At 35.0% G+C, this 13,875-nt stretch overlaps 3 protein-coding genes across 3 annotated transcripts in view; 1 reads left to right on the top strand and 2 right to left on the bottom strand.

Moving 5' to 3' along the window:
- Positions 1-2,703: 2,703 nt before the first annotated feature.
- LOC133337070 (glycosyltransferase-like domain-containing protein 1-like) lies at positions 2,704-4,860 on the top strand. The gene is made up of 4 exons (XM_061545335.1): positions 2,704-2,788; positions 3,692-3,974; positions 4,038-4,556; positions 4,620-4,860. Exons 1-4 carry the CDS (start codon positions 2,710-2,712, stop codon positions 4,858-4,860), a joined length of 1,122 nt encoding a protein of 373 aa, XP_061401319.1. The 5' UTR covers positions 2,704-2,709.
- Positions 4,861-5,581: 721 nt separating this feature from the next.
- On the bottom strand, positions 5,582-7,580 carry LOC133337068 (abscission/NoCut checkpoint regulator-like). The gene is made up of 3 exons (XM_061545332.1): positions 7,520-7,580; positions 6,644-7,423; positions 5,582-5,919 (listed from the first exon to the last, which is right to left on the bottom strand). The coding sequence occupies exons 1-3, from the start codon at positions 7,565-7,567 to the stop codon at positions 5,647-5,649; spliced, it is 1,101 nt and encodes a 366-aa protein (XP_061401316.1). The 5' UTR covers positions 7,568-7,580; the 3' UTR covers positions 5,582-5,646.
- Positions 7,581-10,204: 2,624 nt separating this feature from the next.
- LOC133337064 (nuclear cap-binding protein subunit 1) overlaps positions 10,205-13,875 on the bottom strand; it is a 41,978-nt gene continuing 38,307 nt past the window's right edge. The window contains exons 6-8 of the mRNA XM_061545329.1: positions 11,216-11,340; positions 10,413-10,601; positions 10,205-10,340 (exon numbers count right to left, since the gene is read on the bottom strand). Of these exons, the coding sequence (XP_061401313.1) occupies positions 10,227-10,340; positions 10,413-10,601; positions 11,216-11,340 (428 nt within the window). The 3' untranslated portion in view covers positions 10,205-10,226. The remainder of the gene's footprint in view (positions 10,341-10,412; positions 10,602-11,215; positions 11,341-13,875) is intronic.

Here is a 13,875-nt window from a genome sequence, read left to right as displayed (position 1 = left end):
ATAATTGTACCATGGGTCCAGGACTGAAAAAATGTACAAATAATTATAATTATTACAAGGTAGGGCACAGCTACCATATGATTAATTTTTTTCCCAAAATACACAGTTTATGTATGTGTGTTTGTTGCTTTGAATACCACATCAAATAAATTTATGTATTCAAATTTAATTGAAATAATAATTATTTTTGTGGATTTCGTGCAGAAATAATAACTTTGTTATGCATTTCATGGTATTCCCTAGTGGATTTTGGAAAATTCATAAATTCAATTTCATTAATTTTTGTTTTGTGTTGAAAATATGTCAAACACCACTTGTTGCGTATGTATTTTTATTCACCTCAAGCTGCTCTTCCTTGTATTATTGTAAGCTCTTATTTAATCCTAGATATCTTCCGTGTTGAACTGGACAGATAGACTGGGTCAACCATATACTAAGAAATATATATATGTGTAAGCTGCCACATATCAGGAGAAAAGTAGGGATATGAGACACCGTAAGAAGGAATTCTATCATCACTCCTGAAGGATGCTAAAACCCGACTATTGAGGAACTTAACCGAGGAGTGTTTGGAACTAGTCTGTTATGCAGACGACATTATAATACATCCTATGATGCGGCCTACAGGGAGCAGAGCTGAATGCTATCGGTCGCGTCCACAGATTGCGGATTATGGAATGTCCATTAACATTCATTGAGTAGTTGTGAATCATATAAGCAGTCACGAACAATCAGCTCATCGGTGGGCGCCTTAACAAAATGTTCAGCTTTACTTGTCAAGTAAAATCTTGCATAAACAACTTCTATGAAGCCATTTTTCTGTTCCATATCCATTATAGGCAATAAAACTTCGAAATTTCCAAGTCCAAACGCCGTAGAAGAGGATACTGGTACTGATGACCTCATCTGGAGAACGGTCTATTTTTGCGAGAAAGATAGGGGAAATTAAGGAGAACCTCAAAATTCATTCAGAAGTTCTAATGGCAATGCGATGTACTTCTTAATAATAGACGACCTCAGTTACCCCTTGAATGGAGGAAAAGTCTGTAAAGGGGAGACCCCATAAAGGGCTACTGAAGTCCTGCGAGTGGCAATCATTGATCGAACTGACCATGATGATCAATAGAGTAACTTCTGGTATTGTGGACCATGCGTCAAATGTGGACCACCCCCCATATCTAAGAAAATGCTTGAAATATGCCAATGCCGCCTTGATAAATGTTTTCCTAATTAGTGAAAACAAACATCAAACTTGGTTTTTAATAAATAATTGCAATGTTGAAAATTTAGTAGGTGAAAATGTAGCTCTGATCTTAAAATTGTGACTTGAAAATTTTTTAGCACAATAGTCGAACGATTTTGTAAAATAGTCGAACATTTTGTTTTTCTCGAATATAAAGAGGTTATGTGGTTTTCTTGTTTTCTTTAACAAAAATACACGTTTATCTGTAATTACTTTCGGTTATTTTTACATTTTTATTCATTTTTGAAGCCGATAATTATTTTTAAATAAAAATATTCAATGTCGGGTAATGTGGACCACTATAAAAAAGTGGGACATTTTCATGAGGACGAGTTCGAAACAAGGACGCATTTAATATGCGAGGAGGTATTCTATCCTCTGAAAACTCGATATCTGAAATTATAGGTGCCTCGGTTGGATAATGAAGCAAGGACCTTTAAAATACCGCAAATGGGGTGGTACCCTTAAATGGGGGCTATTCCAAAACATAAACCCATTTATTTTTGCATTTATTGTTACCCAGGAGTGCAATAAATTGAAATTTATCACAACCAATCCACAACCTACCTTTAACTTACTGATCCTCATTACCCACACATACTGGTCCACATTACCCGCCAAGTTATTTTTATTCGCAGTTTAGAGCTTTTTGAAATATAATGCAATAACATTTTTATGGACAAATATATATAATTTTTGACCTGGAATATAATAAGCCAACAAATCTACCATGCTGTGAAAACAATTTGTTTTTATTTTTTACCGTTGTTACGCCCACAATATCAAAAAAAGAAAATGGTGGTCCACATTACCCGAAGTTACTCTATTTGCCCACGCTTGGTACAGCCTCCATATAACGGTACCCCACTTGTCAGTATTTTCAATGTTGCAGACCTATTAGTCGGTATATAAGGTCATTTCCTAATTTTAATATCTGCAGGTTGGCATTTACATTTTCTACAAGCGATCCTAAAGATATGTTCCGAACATTCCAGGCCTATATCTCGGGAAGTATGCATTTCCCCACATAAAATATATAACACTGTAATCACTGTTAAAGCGATCCGAGTGGAGCCCATAAACTTGATTTAAGCCCAAAATTGAAAGCACGACTTGTTATTGTGCCATGGAACTGTATTTTTCTTTCGTTGCCAAACAATTTCCTTCCATTTTACAGCACTACTTTATTTGACCCATCATACAGAATTTCCCAATTCCCCGAATTTCCAAATTCCCCGAATTTCCCACTTTTCTTCTCTCAGTGAAGAAATTTTTCCTGACTTGTGTTTATTGCCATACGTATTCATTTAAGAAATAACCAACCACATCATATGTCCACTCATCTTGTCAAAGAACATGACAACAACATTAAGCCGTTCACCAACTCAATGTCAACTTTGTACTCTGCGTAAAGTGTTAATAAATTCATTCATTAATATATTTTTGTTAATTCCACAATAAAAAGTATGTCCAAGCCTTCTATTTTGATAATAGAACCATTTTATGGTGGTAGCCATAAACAGTTAATAGATACATTAATTGAATGTAAGTTATGTGTGGTCTACCCCGCAGTAAAAACAAACTGTGTATCCCATAAAAAAGCGAATTATCCACAAGATTTTTTCCGGTTAGAAAAAATTACAGATGTTATTTGTTTTGTTTACGATGTGGATATTAATTGGATTTATAAATATGATCAATGTTCACGTGGATTTTTATTGAAAAATGCTGCTGAGGTGGCCAAAATATTTTGATTGCCTCAAATGTGGGCTCACGCCGGTGAAATGTGGTCCATAAGGGAGTGTTGGAATGCAATATACAAATCTATCCCACTTGTCATGTGGTTACAGAATTAGAGAAATGATTTGACCCTACCTAGGTAGTTGTGCTGCGTCGCAAGAGCAAGCAGAGATTAGGGGGTCATTTCGGGGTTTTGATATGTTTGTATTGTCCCTCTGATAACTAAAATATATGACATTTTGTGGGAAAGTGCATGCATCCCGAAATATGGTCCGATGAAGGAAAATGTAAAGTGTGCCAATAAATTAATTTAAAAAAATCGGACTTTGGTCGACTATATAGGACGTCCTTCTTGGAAAATTCAAATACGCGATTAAAATATCCTGTTAAATTTATTTTTTTAATATCCGGCCTTTGGAAGGAGACTTTGGGAAACGAGATAAAAATTACAATGTTATAAACATATGGATTTCCGATCTTCAACGCACATATCCGAGACGAGAAAAATCCGAGATGAGTCCCTAAAATCAACATTAGATGGAAACTAGGCACTGAGAACGCAAAAAAAGATTTTAGGAAAGCACGAGGACGACTGATCTTATTGTTCTTATTAGTTAGAATTTCGACTGCTATATTTTTTAGTGTCTGGCATCAATTTTCATGAAATATTTATTATTTTTAATTTACATATATTTCTTTTCATTTAAGGTTTAAATGTAACGGACTATGAAATCTTTAGTCTTCCGGCAAAGAAATGGCATTGGCGTGCACGCACTGGGGCATTATATTTTTCACAAGTGATACCACAAAATCATGAGTACAAAATTTTGTTCTCTTCGTCGGTACTGAATTTAGCGGAGCTATTGGGATGTCGCCCCGATTTAAATGTTTGCAAGAAAATTGTCTACTTCCATGAAAATCAATTGGTATATCCTGTTCGAGAAGTGAAGGAAAGAGATTGTCAATATGGTCTCAATCAAATTATGACATGGTAGGTAGACCTAATAATTTTTGAAATTATTTATATTTTCTAATTTTCCCATCTTCTTTCTAGCCTTGCCGCCGATAATGTAATATTCAATTCCAATTTTAATCGCACATCATTTTTGGATAATATCCAGCCATTTCTTAATATCCAACCCGATTTGAAGTTGAAACATCTGCGTGAAAAAATCGAAAAGAAATGTGAAGTAATATATTTTCCCATAAAATTCCATGCATTTCCGAATAAACGCCTAATTGTGGGTGGAGATGTACAAATGAATACTCTGACGACAGAAAATGCCAATGATTGTTTGCATTTAATATGGCCACATCGTTGGGAACATGATAAAAATCCCAAACTGCTAGTTGAGGTTTTGCTGGAATTAAATAAACGGCAGGTGGATTTTAAAGTTACAATATGTGGTGAAACATATCACACTTCACCGGAGGCATTTGAAGGTTTGCAGGATAAGCTGGGATCGAAATTAATCAATTTTGGTTTCTTGTCACGTGATAAATATGTTAAGACACTGCTGGATGGTGATGTGGTTATATCGACGGCGGGTCATGAATTTTATGGGGTGGCCATGTGAGTTTGAAAAATAATGAATTTCTATTATTTTCAATATTTTAACAATTTATCTGATTGCAGGCTTGAGGCCACATACTGCGGTTGTATGCCCATTGCCCCCAATAAACTGGTCTATCCTGAACTATATCCCAAAGAAAATCTCTACAATACTTCCAATCAACTTATAAAAATGCTTTACAATTGGTGCCGTAATCCAGCTTTGTTTCGTAAACAACGTGAGAAATTTTTTGAATATTTTACATTTGATCGTTATTCGGCCCAACATTTGGTTCCCAAATATTTGGAGAAATTACGTTATTAGGTGTTTTTTCCCCCTTTTTGGGAAAGAAAAGCCATAACCTGAAAATATTCAACATTGCCCAGCACAATGCCATAGTGCAATAACTCGAATTTAGAGTATAAGTCTGATATGCATGAACCCCGTAGTGTAGAAGAAAAAACTCCATCAAAAACTCTCCCTACCCAAAGATACAAAAAATTAGAAGGTGGTAAGACATATATTTTTGTGGTAAAATAAAAGAAATATTGTTTTGATACGAAATGACAACAATGAACCAAGAAACATAAAAACAAAATTAGAAAAAAAACTGACCAATTTTTTTGTAAGTGACAAAAAGTGCTGAACTCGTTAGAATGTACTAATAATTATTAGCAAATTGTAATACAAGAAGAAACAAAACAACTGTTATCAAGTTGTAAACATGTTTGTTATACCCATAAGTCTAATGTAGAGAACATAGTTGAAACTATATAAATATGTGTGTTTTATCCACATAGAGGAAATATTTGTTTGATCCCCCTTAGCCATTATTTTTCGTTTCTTTTAAGCTTCTGTGTAGCTTAATGTGAACAACTTTTTCATTTTGTATTTGTAATTCAAATATTTTTTTATAGTTTCATTTTTTACTATATTATTGTATTGCCTTAGCTCCTTTATTTTTGGACTTTAAAATTAATGTTAATTGTTAAGTTTTTTTATAACAAAAAAGAGAAAAAAATCAATAAGCATATTGATTATAATAAAATATATAATATCAAAATATGTCTATTAGAATATAAATAAAACAAATAACAAACAAAGCTGGTCCTAGAAATGATCTTCTTTAAATTTGGGCGGTGCACTATAGGGTTCCTTGGCATGTGTACGATATTCTTCATCATCGTCGTGACATTCACGGAAACAGGTGGCACAAAACAGTTCACCTTCACAGCCTAGACAACGGATTACAGCATCTTCATTGCATATATTGCACCAGGGCAATTCTTCGGTTTCAGTACCTGCTGGCGGCGGTGGAACACTAGCTGCCAATTCCGATTCTATTGTTGTCGGAGCTTCGGGTAGACGGGCTTCAGCCAAATACTAAAATAGTAAAAATGTAATTATCAGAAGAACTAAGGTTTAGAAATTTCCAACATGGCATGACTGTAATTGGCGATTTAAAAACATGACAGTCCATGTTTTAGTATAACCTACTAAACACCCTAGAAATATTTTTGGACCACAATATGTTTATTAACCGGGAAATATGAATGAAATGGACTGTATGTTAGATTATTAATTTAGATAGTCTTTGATTATATACACGTCACAATGTGGTGTTCCATATAACGCGAGGGTCGAGGTCTAAATCTGAAGAGACTGGGCCCAGAAAAAGTCTGATATAAAACTCGTTAAAATCAAACCATTTTTATCAGCATTGGAAAAACGAGGTATATTACTCTTGTATTGTGCCGTCAATTCGGAATTGAGGAGTCTGCACCACCCCCATCTTAGTTGGATCAAAACCACTCTCGTTTACTTAAAAACCTGGTTTCTACCACCAGGTATGTTCGGACAACCGGAATAAGCTTTCGAAAGTTTTCCCTGAATTTGGCATTGTTAAATTCTAAACCTGTATAAGTTTTCAGTATCGGTGCGGGTATGTTTTTCCTCATTATGGATGTTATAGAATATGATCTAGGTTATACAAAAATAGAAACCTCATAGGTTAGGGATGTACGGTTGATAGTAACAACCGTCCACTCGGAGACTATTGCCCATTGAGATCATCCTCCTAGAAAAATCATAGTTTTATCTTTCTTACCTTCTGCATAATATCCTTTAATATTGCTTCATCGTCAAGTTCATTATCACTCGGTGTGTTCGTATCCGGCGATATATCACCTACAAGTCTTGTTGGCCCACTTGCCGCCGCAGCACCATCTACTGGCGTATCACGCAATGCTCGTAATCTTCTTTCAATATCCGATATTGCATCATTTCGCTCGGCATCAATACGTCTATCCAGTTGAGCTTCACCCATGAATTGTTTTAATAAATCATTCATTTTTTCTTGGTCCGAACGTTGATCCACGCTCAATAACAAATCCTTTTTCGAATAATCCTTATAGGGTATACCATTTAAATTTGCCAATCTTGAACGTATCTCATCATCCGATGGTAGCTGTTGATTATTGCCGTTACCATTAGTTTTTAAATTTTTCAATCGTTGCAATATTGCCGAATCGAGATTTTCCGTTATATCGGAGTTTTCACCACTGGAATGTGTAGACGATGTCATTTGCGGTGTAGGTGTTATGGGAGCCAAAACTTCACCCGTTAAAGCTGCTGATGGTTCCACTTCGAGTAATTTATTAATATCGATATTTAGATTGTTTTCTTTCGCATTTCCACGATTGGTTTTTGTCACAATTGTGCCGGGTAAAGATTCAACATCGATAACCTTTTCGGCAGCTTGTAGTTTGGACAGTTTATCATAACATATCAGACAGACATTCATTACTTTGTCATTGTGTTTGGGAACAGCCACTGGTCGTTTAAGACACTTGGCACAATAGGAGTAACCACAATTCGGACAACCATACTAAATCAAATAGAAAGAACAAGTCAATTGGAGAACAAATTAATTAATTCTGCTGCAGAACTGAGTCATTGTTTACATTGATTTTCTACTACTTACTTCTTTGGTGAAAAGGCCATAGGTTTTACTGCAACCAAAGCAGGACATGTTTGAAAACAATTTCAAAAAAATCGCAATGTAAATTTTATGACCATTAGACGTTGTTTTTTATATTTAATTATTTCTTTTGTTTATCGTCGGATAGATAAGAACGTTATAAAAAACCCAAAGAAAAGAAAAACGTTCCAACTGCTAACGAATGGGCTGAGAAGACAAAATGACCGATAAAGATGAGCTCAAAATGGAATAACCGAATATTTACGAATGAGATGGGATGGAGACTAAATGAGAAACAGCTGCAGTCAGAGAACCGAGCCATACTGGAATGTTAATGTGTGACGGCGTTGTTATATGCATGTTGACAACCATGGTATAATTATAAAAGGTAACAGCAAGTGTTGTTGTACAAAAAACGATACAACAACCACATGGAAATTTTTTGTTGTAAGTTCTACTAGTGTCAACTCATTTGACAGAAAAATGTAAACAAACAAATTATCATCAAATTATTTTTATTTTGAAAATGGAATATTTTCGAATCCTCAAAATAAAAATTGGAAAACATGAATGAAAATCTATCAAATTTATATTTCTATCGCTTCCACATCTTTCCTTTAATTGAGCCATTGCCATATATATGTGTAACACATATGACAATGTTGGGAATAGCGAGTAATTCCTTCAAGAAAGATTTGCTTCCTCAAACTTTCCCAGCAGGCAGATTGAGTAAATTGAATACGGGAGCACATTAATAAAGAACAATTTCAAATTGTATGCATTCCCAATTTTCCTGTTGGGTGATTTTTAAAAACATAATTTGTCAAATTCATATTGACACTAGTATTACGTTGGAATCAAATCAGCTGGGATTTGCTGTTACCTTTTATAATTGTACCATGGTTGACAACAAAGGAATTTTTCCTAATTGGAGTATGTCGTTCGTTTTGAGTTTTAACGCCGTTTAGTTTTCTGATTGGATATCAGCTGTTGTTAGGGCTGTCGATATTAGAATGCTGTATTTTCACATATTCAGAGAAAAGTTGATCCAAATAGGGAACAGAGACTTGATGACAATCCTTCAAGTAGCTTAAAACTCAATTCTAAACGGTATTATGTTGGTCTGAATGAAAGGACAATTTATAAAGGAATATTGGATGCCGTTCTTCTTTATTCTTTTACTACAAAAAAGCTATCTTAACATACCAAACCTGAAGTCCTTTTATGTGTATCCCCCTTAAACCGTTAGCACCAATATGGCCTGAATCCTCGTATGTGTTTCCCCTTTTTCAGTGTGGAACTAGCTAAGAGCAACACATTTGAATTTGACGAATATTGTAGCGCCTTTCAAACAGAAATCTCAGCAATCACAAAGTAGGCTGATTTAGCCAAAGGGTATACGATGAAACCACTATGTAGATTAGGATTAAGGATGTTAATCCACCATTTGTCTAGCAGCTGTTTTCAAACGGAAAATTGGGGAAAAATATAAAGAAAAAGTTAAAAATTTTTATGGGATCAAATAGTCGATGTCTTCTGCTACTTAGCTATGGACATCTACGGAGTATATATTCAAGAGTCCACTCCATTAATGTCCCATTTAAATGTGAGTGATCTAATCCTAGAGTGACCTGTTATGATCCCTACATTGAATTTGATCTCCCTTTTCACGTGTAACAACAGCGAAGTAATTATACGTCGTGAAAACTCAGGACACATAGACTTTGAAGTCCTGCACCCAGCTTCCTCAGACCATCTGTTGCCGGCTTTCTCGCTGTAGTTCTTACAGATTTGGCCAATACGATCCCTCAATCAGTAAATCGGACGATTGCGAACCTCCATTGAGCAAGCTCATCATTTCATTCTCATTATTAAAAGACAATTTCATGGTCGCAGTTTTCGTGCAAATACTATTCATTACTGTTCGATAGACCTGTTGATCTAGGAATGCATCGATAACATCCTATTGTGTCGATTTACTGATAAGACTTTCGCCTCCTCATGTAAATGGAGACGAATTCTTATAAATTTAAATATTGTTCAACTGCGTATATCTTAAGACGGATATTTTCATATTCTATATAGACATGTAACCTTTCACATAAATAATTGATAAAGGGTCCAGACGCCATTGCATATTGTTAAAATGCAATTTTAACACATTTTTTATATTTTTGTATGCTGTCGTCAAAAGAATCTTGAACGACAAATTTGGCGTATTGTAATGACTTTCATAATACCGATTTGTCGTATATGTGCGATAGGGCCCAATTATCGACACGACAACGCAAACCGTAATAAGGGTGCATATATGGAAAAAGCGCCACAAAATTCTAGAGATATATTATTATGAATTGCAGATTTCATTATATACCATTTGACAGTCATTAACAAAAAAATGAATAAATAAATAAATTAAATAAAAATAATAATAAAACAATAGATTAAGTTTACGTAATTTATTTCTTTATTAAACTTCGTTAACATTATTTTTGGGGTTGTTTCCCGTTACACGTTTTTATTTATTTATTTTTTTTTACAATACAAATATTGTTATCGTTACAAGTGATATTTTCAATTTGAAAACATTTATAGAATTAAGTGAAAGCAAAATGTTATAAACACAATAATTATGTTTTTTTCTGTTTCCTTAAATGATGTCGACGATCACACGACGAAGTATTTTTTTGCTATGCTGTAATCCCGCCGTTTAAGCGCGAAGTGCAACAAACTGATGGAACACATCCAATATATGTGAATCCAAATCGGATGTAAAGAGAAGGGTTTCCAAAGTGCTGCTGTATTTTTGCACTTGTTCATGATGCTGTGAAGAAGAATGTTTGTAAATTAAAACACGTTCCAATTCAAATTCAAATATAATACAAAAAAAGCTTACCATTAAGAAAACTTGTTGCAAACGTCCAATTGTCCAGCGATACCAGTCGGTGTCGGGATCCCGACCATCTGTATCCGATCTAACTAAATGTTCTGAGAGAATCATAATAAATCTCTGGAATACAATAAGAAATAGACGTTTCTGATCGACATTGGCAGCTTCCAATTTTTCTTCCATGCGTTCAACCATCTGGAAAAACATAGTTTGAATTTCGTTGCATTTTTTAATTGTGTATAGAAAGTTAGATTGTTGTTATGGTCAAAATTGTAATGTGTAGCAAGCAAATTGAAATGTGTACTTTTAATGTTTTTTAAACTAAAATAAAACCTTGATAAGATTAATGTACAATGGGTACTTCTTAGGTTTTGAAATAAATTTAGAAAATATGTAAAACACAAAACACATGGGCATAGTAGTTAGTTTCTCATCTAGATTTTGTTTTTAAACAAAAACTAAAGCAAAATCTAAGTGAAGATAAGAAAAATACAATGTTGATGGTGCTTTGGAATGTGCTGTTAAACGAAGCGTGGTGAATAAAAAGCATAACAACAACAAAAACTCAATTAACTGTTGTTAAATTACAAACAAATATTGTTTAATTCTTTAATTGCATAATTAAAGCAGTACTAAACACCACCAATATGCTGCTATCTATAGCACCACCAAAAATTGTGTTCTTTAGTCTCGTCTCTTAATGCGCATTACAACAGAGATGGCTAATGCTATGTGTGGTCTATACCACACATATCACCGACTTAGATTGATTCATTGTTTCGCGTGAACGCTACAATTCACTTACTTACCTCTTCTGTTGGTTTGTCGACGGTGGTTACGGGTTTCTTGCGTTTTGGTGCTGCCTCATCTTCTGAATCGCTTGATGATGAGTCGGCTTTTGATAGTTTTTCCTTGGCGTCATTCAATTCATGAGCTAAACACAAAAATAGAATATAATTGTTAGATTCTTATCGAACAGAAAGTGAAAACGAATATACATATATTTTAAAATCTTTACTAAACAAAAAGTGAAAACAATTAAGAGTAAAATGTAATTTTCTAAAACATATAAGAAGAGGGGAATGCTTCGGTTGCCATTTCATTTGTAGTAACTCGCAATAGTTGCGCGAAATCGCAATGGATATGGAAAATATATGATAATTAAAATTGGTATTAACAATCTAAATTTTCCTTTCCGTCCTGATTTATGGACCAATATTTTTAAACTCTCCACCATAAGGTGGAGTAAATATTAAAATTGTCATTCCGTTTGCAACAACCTGTGGCCACACAATATATACAGCTGCGAAAAATAAAATAGCACCCCCCTTACAAGCAATACTTAGAAAGGTGTATCAAGGTGTACCATTCTCGATTTTTTAATTTTAAGATTTTAAATGGTCTGGTAAATGAATACCAATGCATGTTAAGGTTTGTAACTTTGCACATATATATTTGAGGATTTAGAAAGGAAGAAAAATAATTTACAAAAAATTTTTGTTGTTGTTTGAGATCAAAGAAAAGTCCTTATTTTTAATGGCGGGCATGATAACTCCTCACTGGAACATCGGAATCCGAAAATTCCAACGGTGTTAGAAAGAGTACTGTCGTATGAACTAGGATTATTGACTTCGCACAATAATTAACAAAATGGCGGACCTTTGAATTTTTTTTTTTTGGAAAATCGCCTATTTTTTACCACAAACTAAGTTAAAAAATAAGGAAGTTCTTCACTGATTGGCTTTATCCTAGTTCATACGAGAGCTATACACTCCCAGAAAAACGTGTCAAAATTTGGAACCGATTGGATTATTAGTTTTTGAGTTATCGCGCTCGCCATTCGCAAAAGAGAAAAACGCGTTTAAAGTTTGAGAAGCCCTTTAGCCGTCACTTGATGCTGACACAATAAATCGGCTATATCTTCAAGGGTTCTTGAGATTTTCACTTGAAATGTTGTAGGGACATTCTTGAGTTAGTGTAGATTCGAATTAAATAAAAAAAAAATGTTGACACCGAGAATGGGGGGGGGGTCCCCTTAAGCTCTGCATTTGGTGATCGTCTGACATATTCTCGAGAACCTTTTTCCACATACAGCACAATCTTACTTTCATCTGTCCACAAAACGTTCCTCCATTTATTTCTTTTTTTAATTAATAGGTTTTATGCTGGTGCTATTTTATTTTGCGCAACTATATATATATATATATATTCTTGATCGGAATATGTCGATTTACGCATGTCCGTCTGTTGAAATTACGATAGAGATCGATATATTTAAGAAAGGGATCTGAAATTCTGCACAGACATTGATAGTACTCCTAGGATGTCTGGTAGTGCAAATGGGATATATCGGTTCACGTTTTGGTGTAGCCCGCAAATAACTGTACCCCCATATAATGGTACCTCCAATATTCGGTATTTGGGACACGTTTTTCAAAAGAATTGGCAGTAATTATGTATTTGTGAATATCGATTCGGACCACTACCAGGTAGCAGACAAGGTTCGTACTCGTTTTAATATAGCAGCAAAGGTGCGATCTAACACAACACGGAAACTCAACGTCGAAAAGCTAAAAGCACAACAGATAACAGAAGCCTACTTACCCACCTGCTTGACAAAAGCACTCCTTGCTCATTGCTCACTCCCTACAAACTGCTGAAAAAGCAACACTAGGGTACCAAAGTCCACCATGAAGAAACCCATGGTACGATCAGGAATTTCGTAATGCTACTGAGGTGAAAAAACCCAGTGTATAGGGCAACCCTGCACACAGTAGCAAAACGTAATGCGAGAGAGTGAATTATCGGGGAAAAAGGAGAGAGGAGAAACGTATTTCCAGAAAAATGAAGAAAGAACAAGAAAAACTTGAGCGGGAGCAACTCCAAATGTACAGGAGTCATAATGAAGTCCAGAAATTTTACCAACGAGTAAAATACCAAACCGAAGGCTTTGGTGCAGGCACATACTTCAGTATAAATGAAGATGGAAACCTGGTGACAGTTACAGATAGCGTGTTGAGGATCTGAAAGGAGCATTTTGCAAAGCTTCTGGTATCAAATAGTAGTGGTGAACAGGATACCCCAGAACCAATAAGGCACATACTTCAGTATAAATGAAGATGGAAACCTGGTGACAGTTACAGATAGCGTGTTGAGGATCTGAAAGGAGCATTTTGCAAAGCCTCTGGTATCAAATAGTAGTGGTGAAGAGGATACCCCAGAACCAATAAGAAATGACGGTATAGTCAAGATGAGGTCAGAATAATCAATCGGTTAAAACAAAAAAATAAAAACTACTCATGACCGCTGGTCAGATGGGGGTCAGGAGCATGTGCTAGCATATTAGTACAATTTGGCTAGGGGAATGCATGGCCAAAAATTGGAACCTCAGCATCCTATGTCCCGTGCACAAAAAAGGAGACAATACGATATGTGCCAACTTAGAGGAATTAAAATCCTGCACTGGCTG

The sequence above is a fragment of the Musca vetustissima genome, unplaced genomic scaffold (assembly GCF_032173495.1).
Source record: "Musca vetustissima isolate MV318-11 ecotype Yass unplaced genomic scaffold, APGP_CSIRO_Mvet_v1 utg26045, whole genome shotgun sequence".
Classification (NCBI taxonomy): domain Eukaryota; kingdom Metazoa; phylum Arthropoda; class Insecta; order Diptera; family Muscidae; genus Musca; species Musca vetustissima.
The sequence above is the reverse complement of the archived record's forward strand: the minus strand, read 5'-3'. Positions and strand labels throughout refer to the sequence as shown.

Excerpts from the sequence above, each read along its gene's own strand:
- LOC133337068 (XM_061545332.1), bottom strand. The coding sequence starts at position 7,567 with ATGTCCTGCTTTGGTTGCAGTAAAACCTATGGCCTTTTCACCAAAGAA. Across the intron at positions 7,424-7,519 it reads ATGGCCTTTTCACCAAAGAA|TATGGTTGTCCGAATTGTGG; the intron begins GTAAGTAGTAGA and ends TATTTGATTTAG. Across the intron at positions 5,920-6,643 it reads TAAAGGATATTATGCAGAAG|TATTTGGCTGAAGCCCGTCT; the intron begins GTAAGAAAGATA and ends TTACTATTTTAG.
- LOC133337070 (XM_061545335.1), top strand. The coding sequence starts at position 2,710 with ATGTCCAAGCCTTCTATTTTGATAATAGAACCATTTTATGGTGGTAGC. Across the intron at positions 3,975-4,037 it reads CTCAATCAAATTATGACATG|CCTTGCCGCCGATAATGTAA; the intron begins GTAGGTAGACCT and ends TCTTCTTTCTAG. Across the intron at positions 4,557-4,619 it reads GAATTTTATGGGGTGGCCAT|GCTTGAGGCCACATACTGCG; the intron begins GTGAGTTTGAAA and ends ATCTGATTGCAG.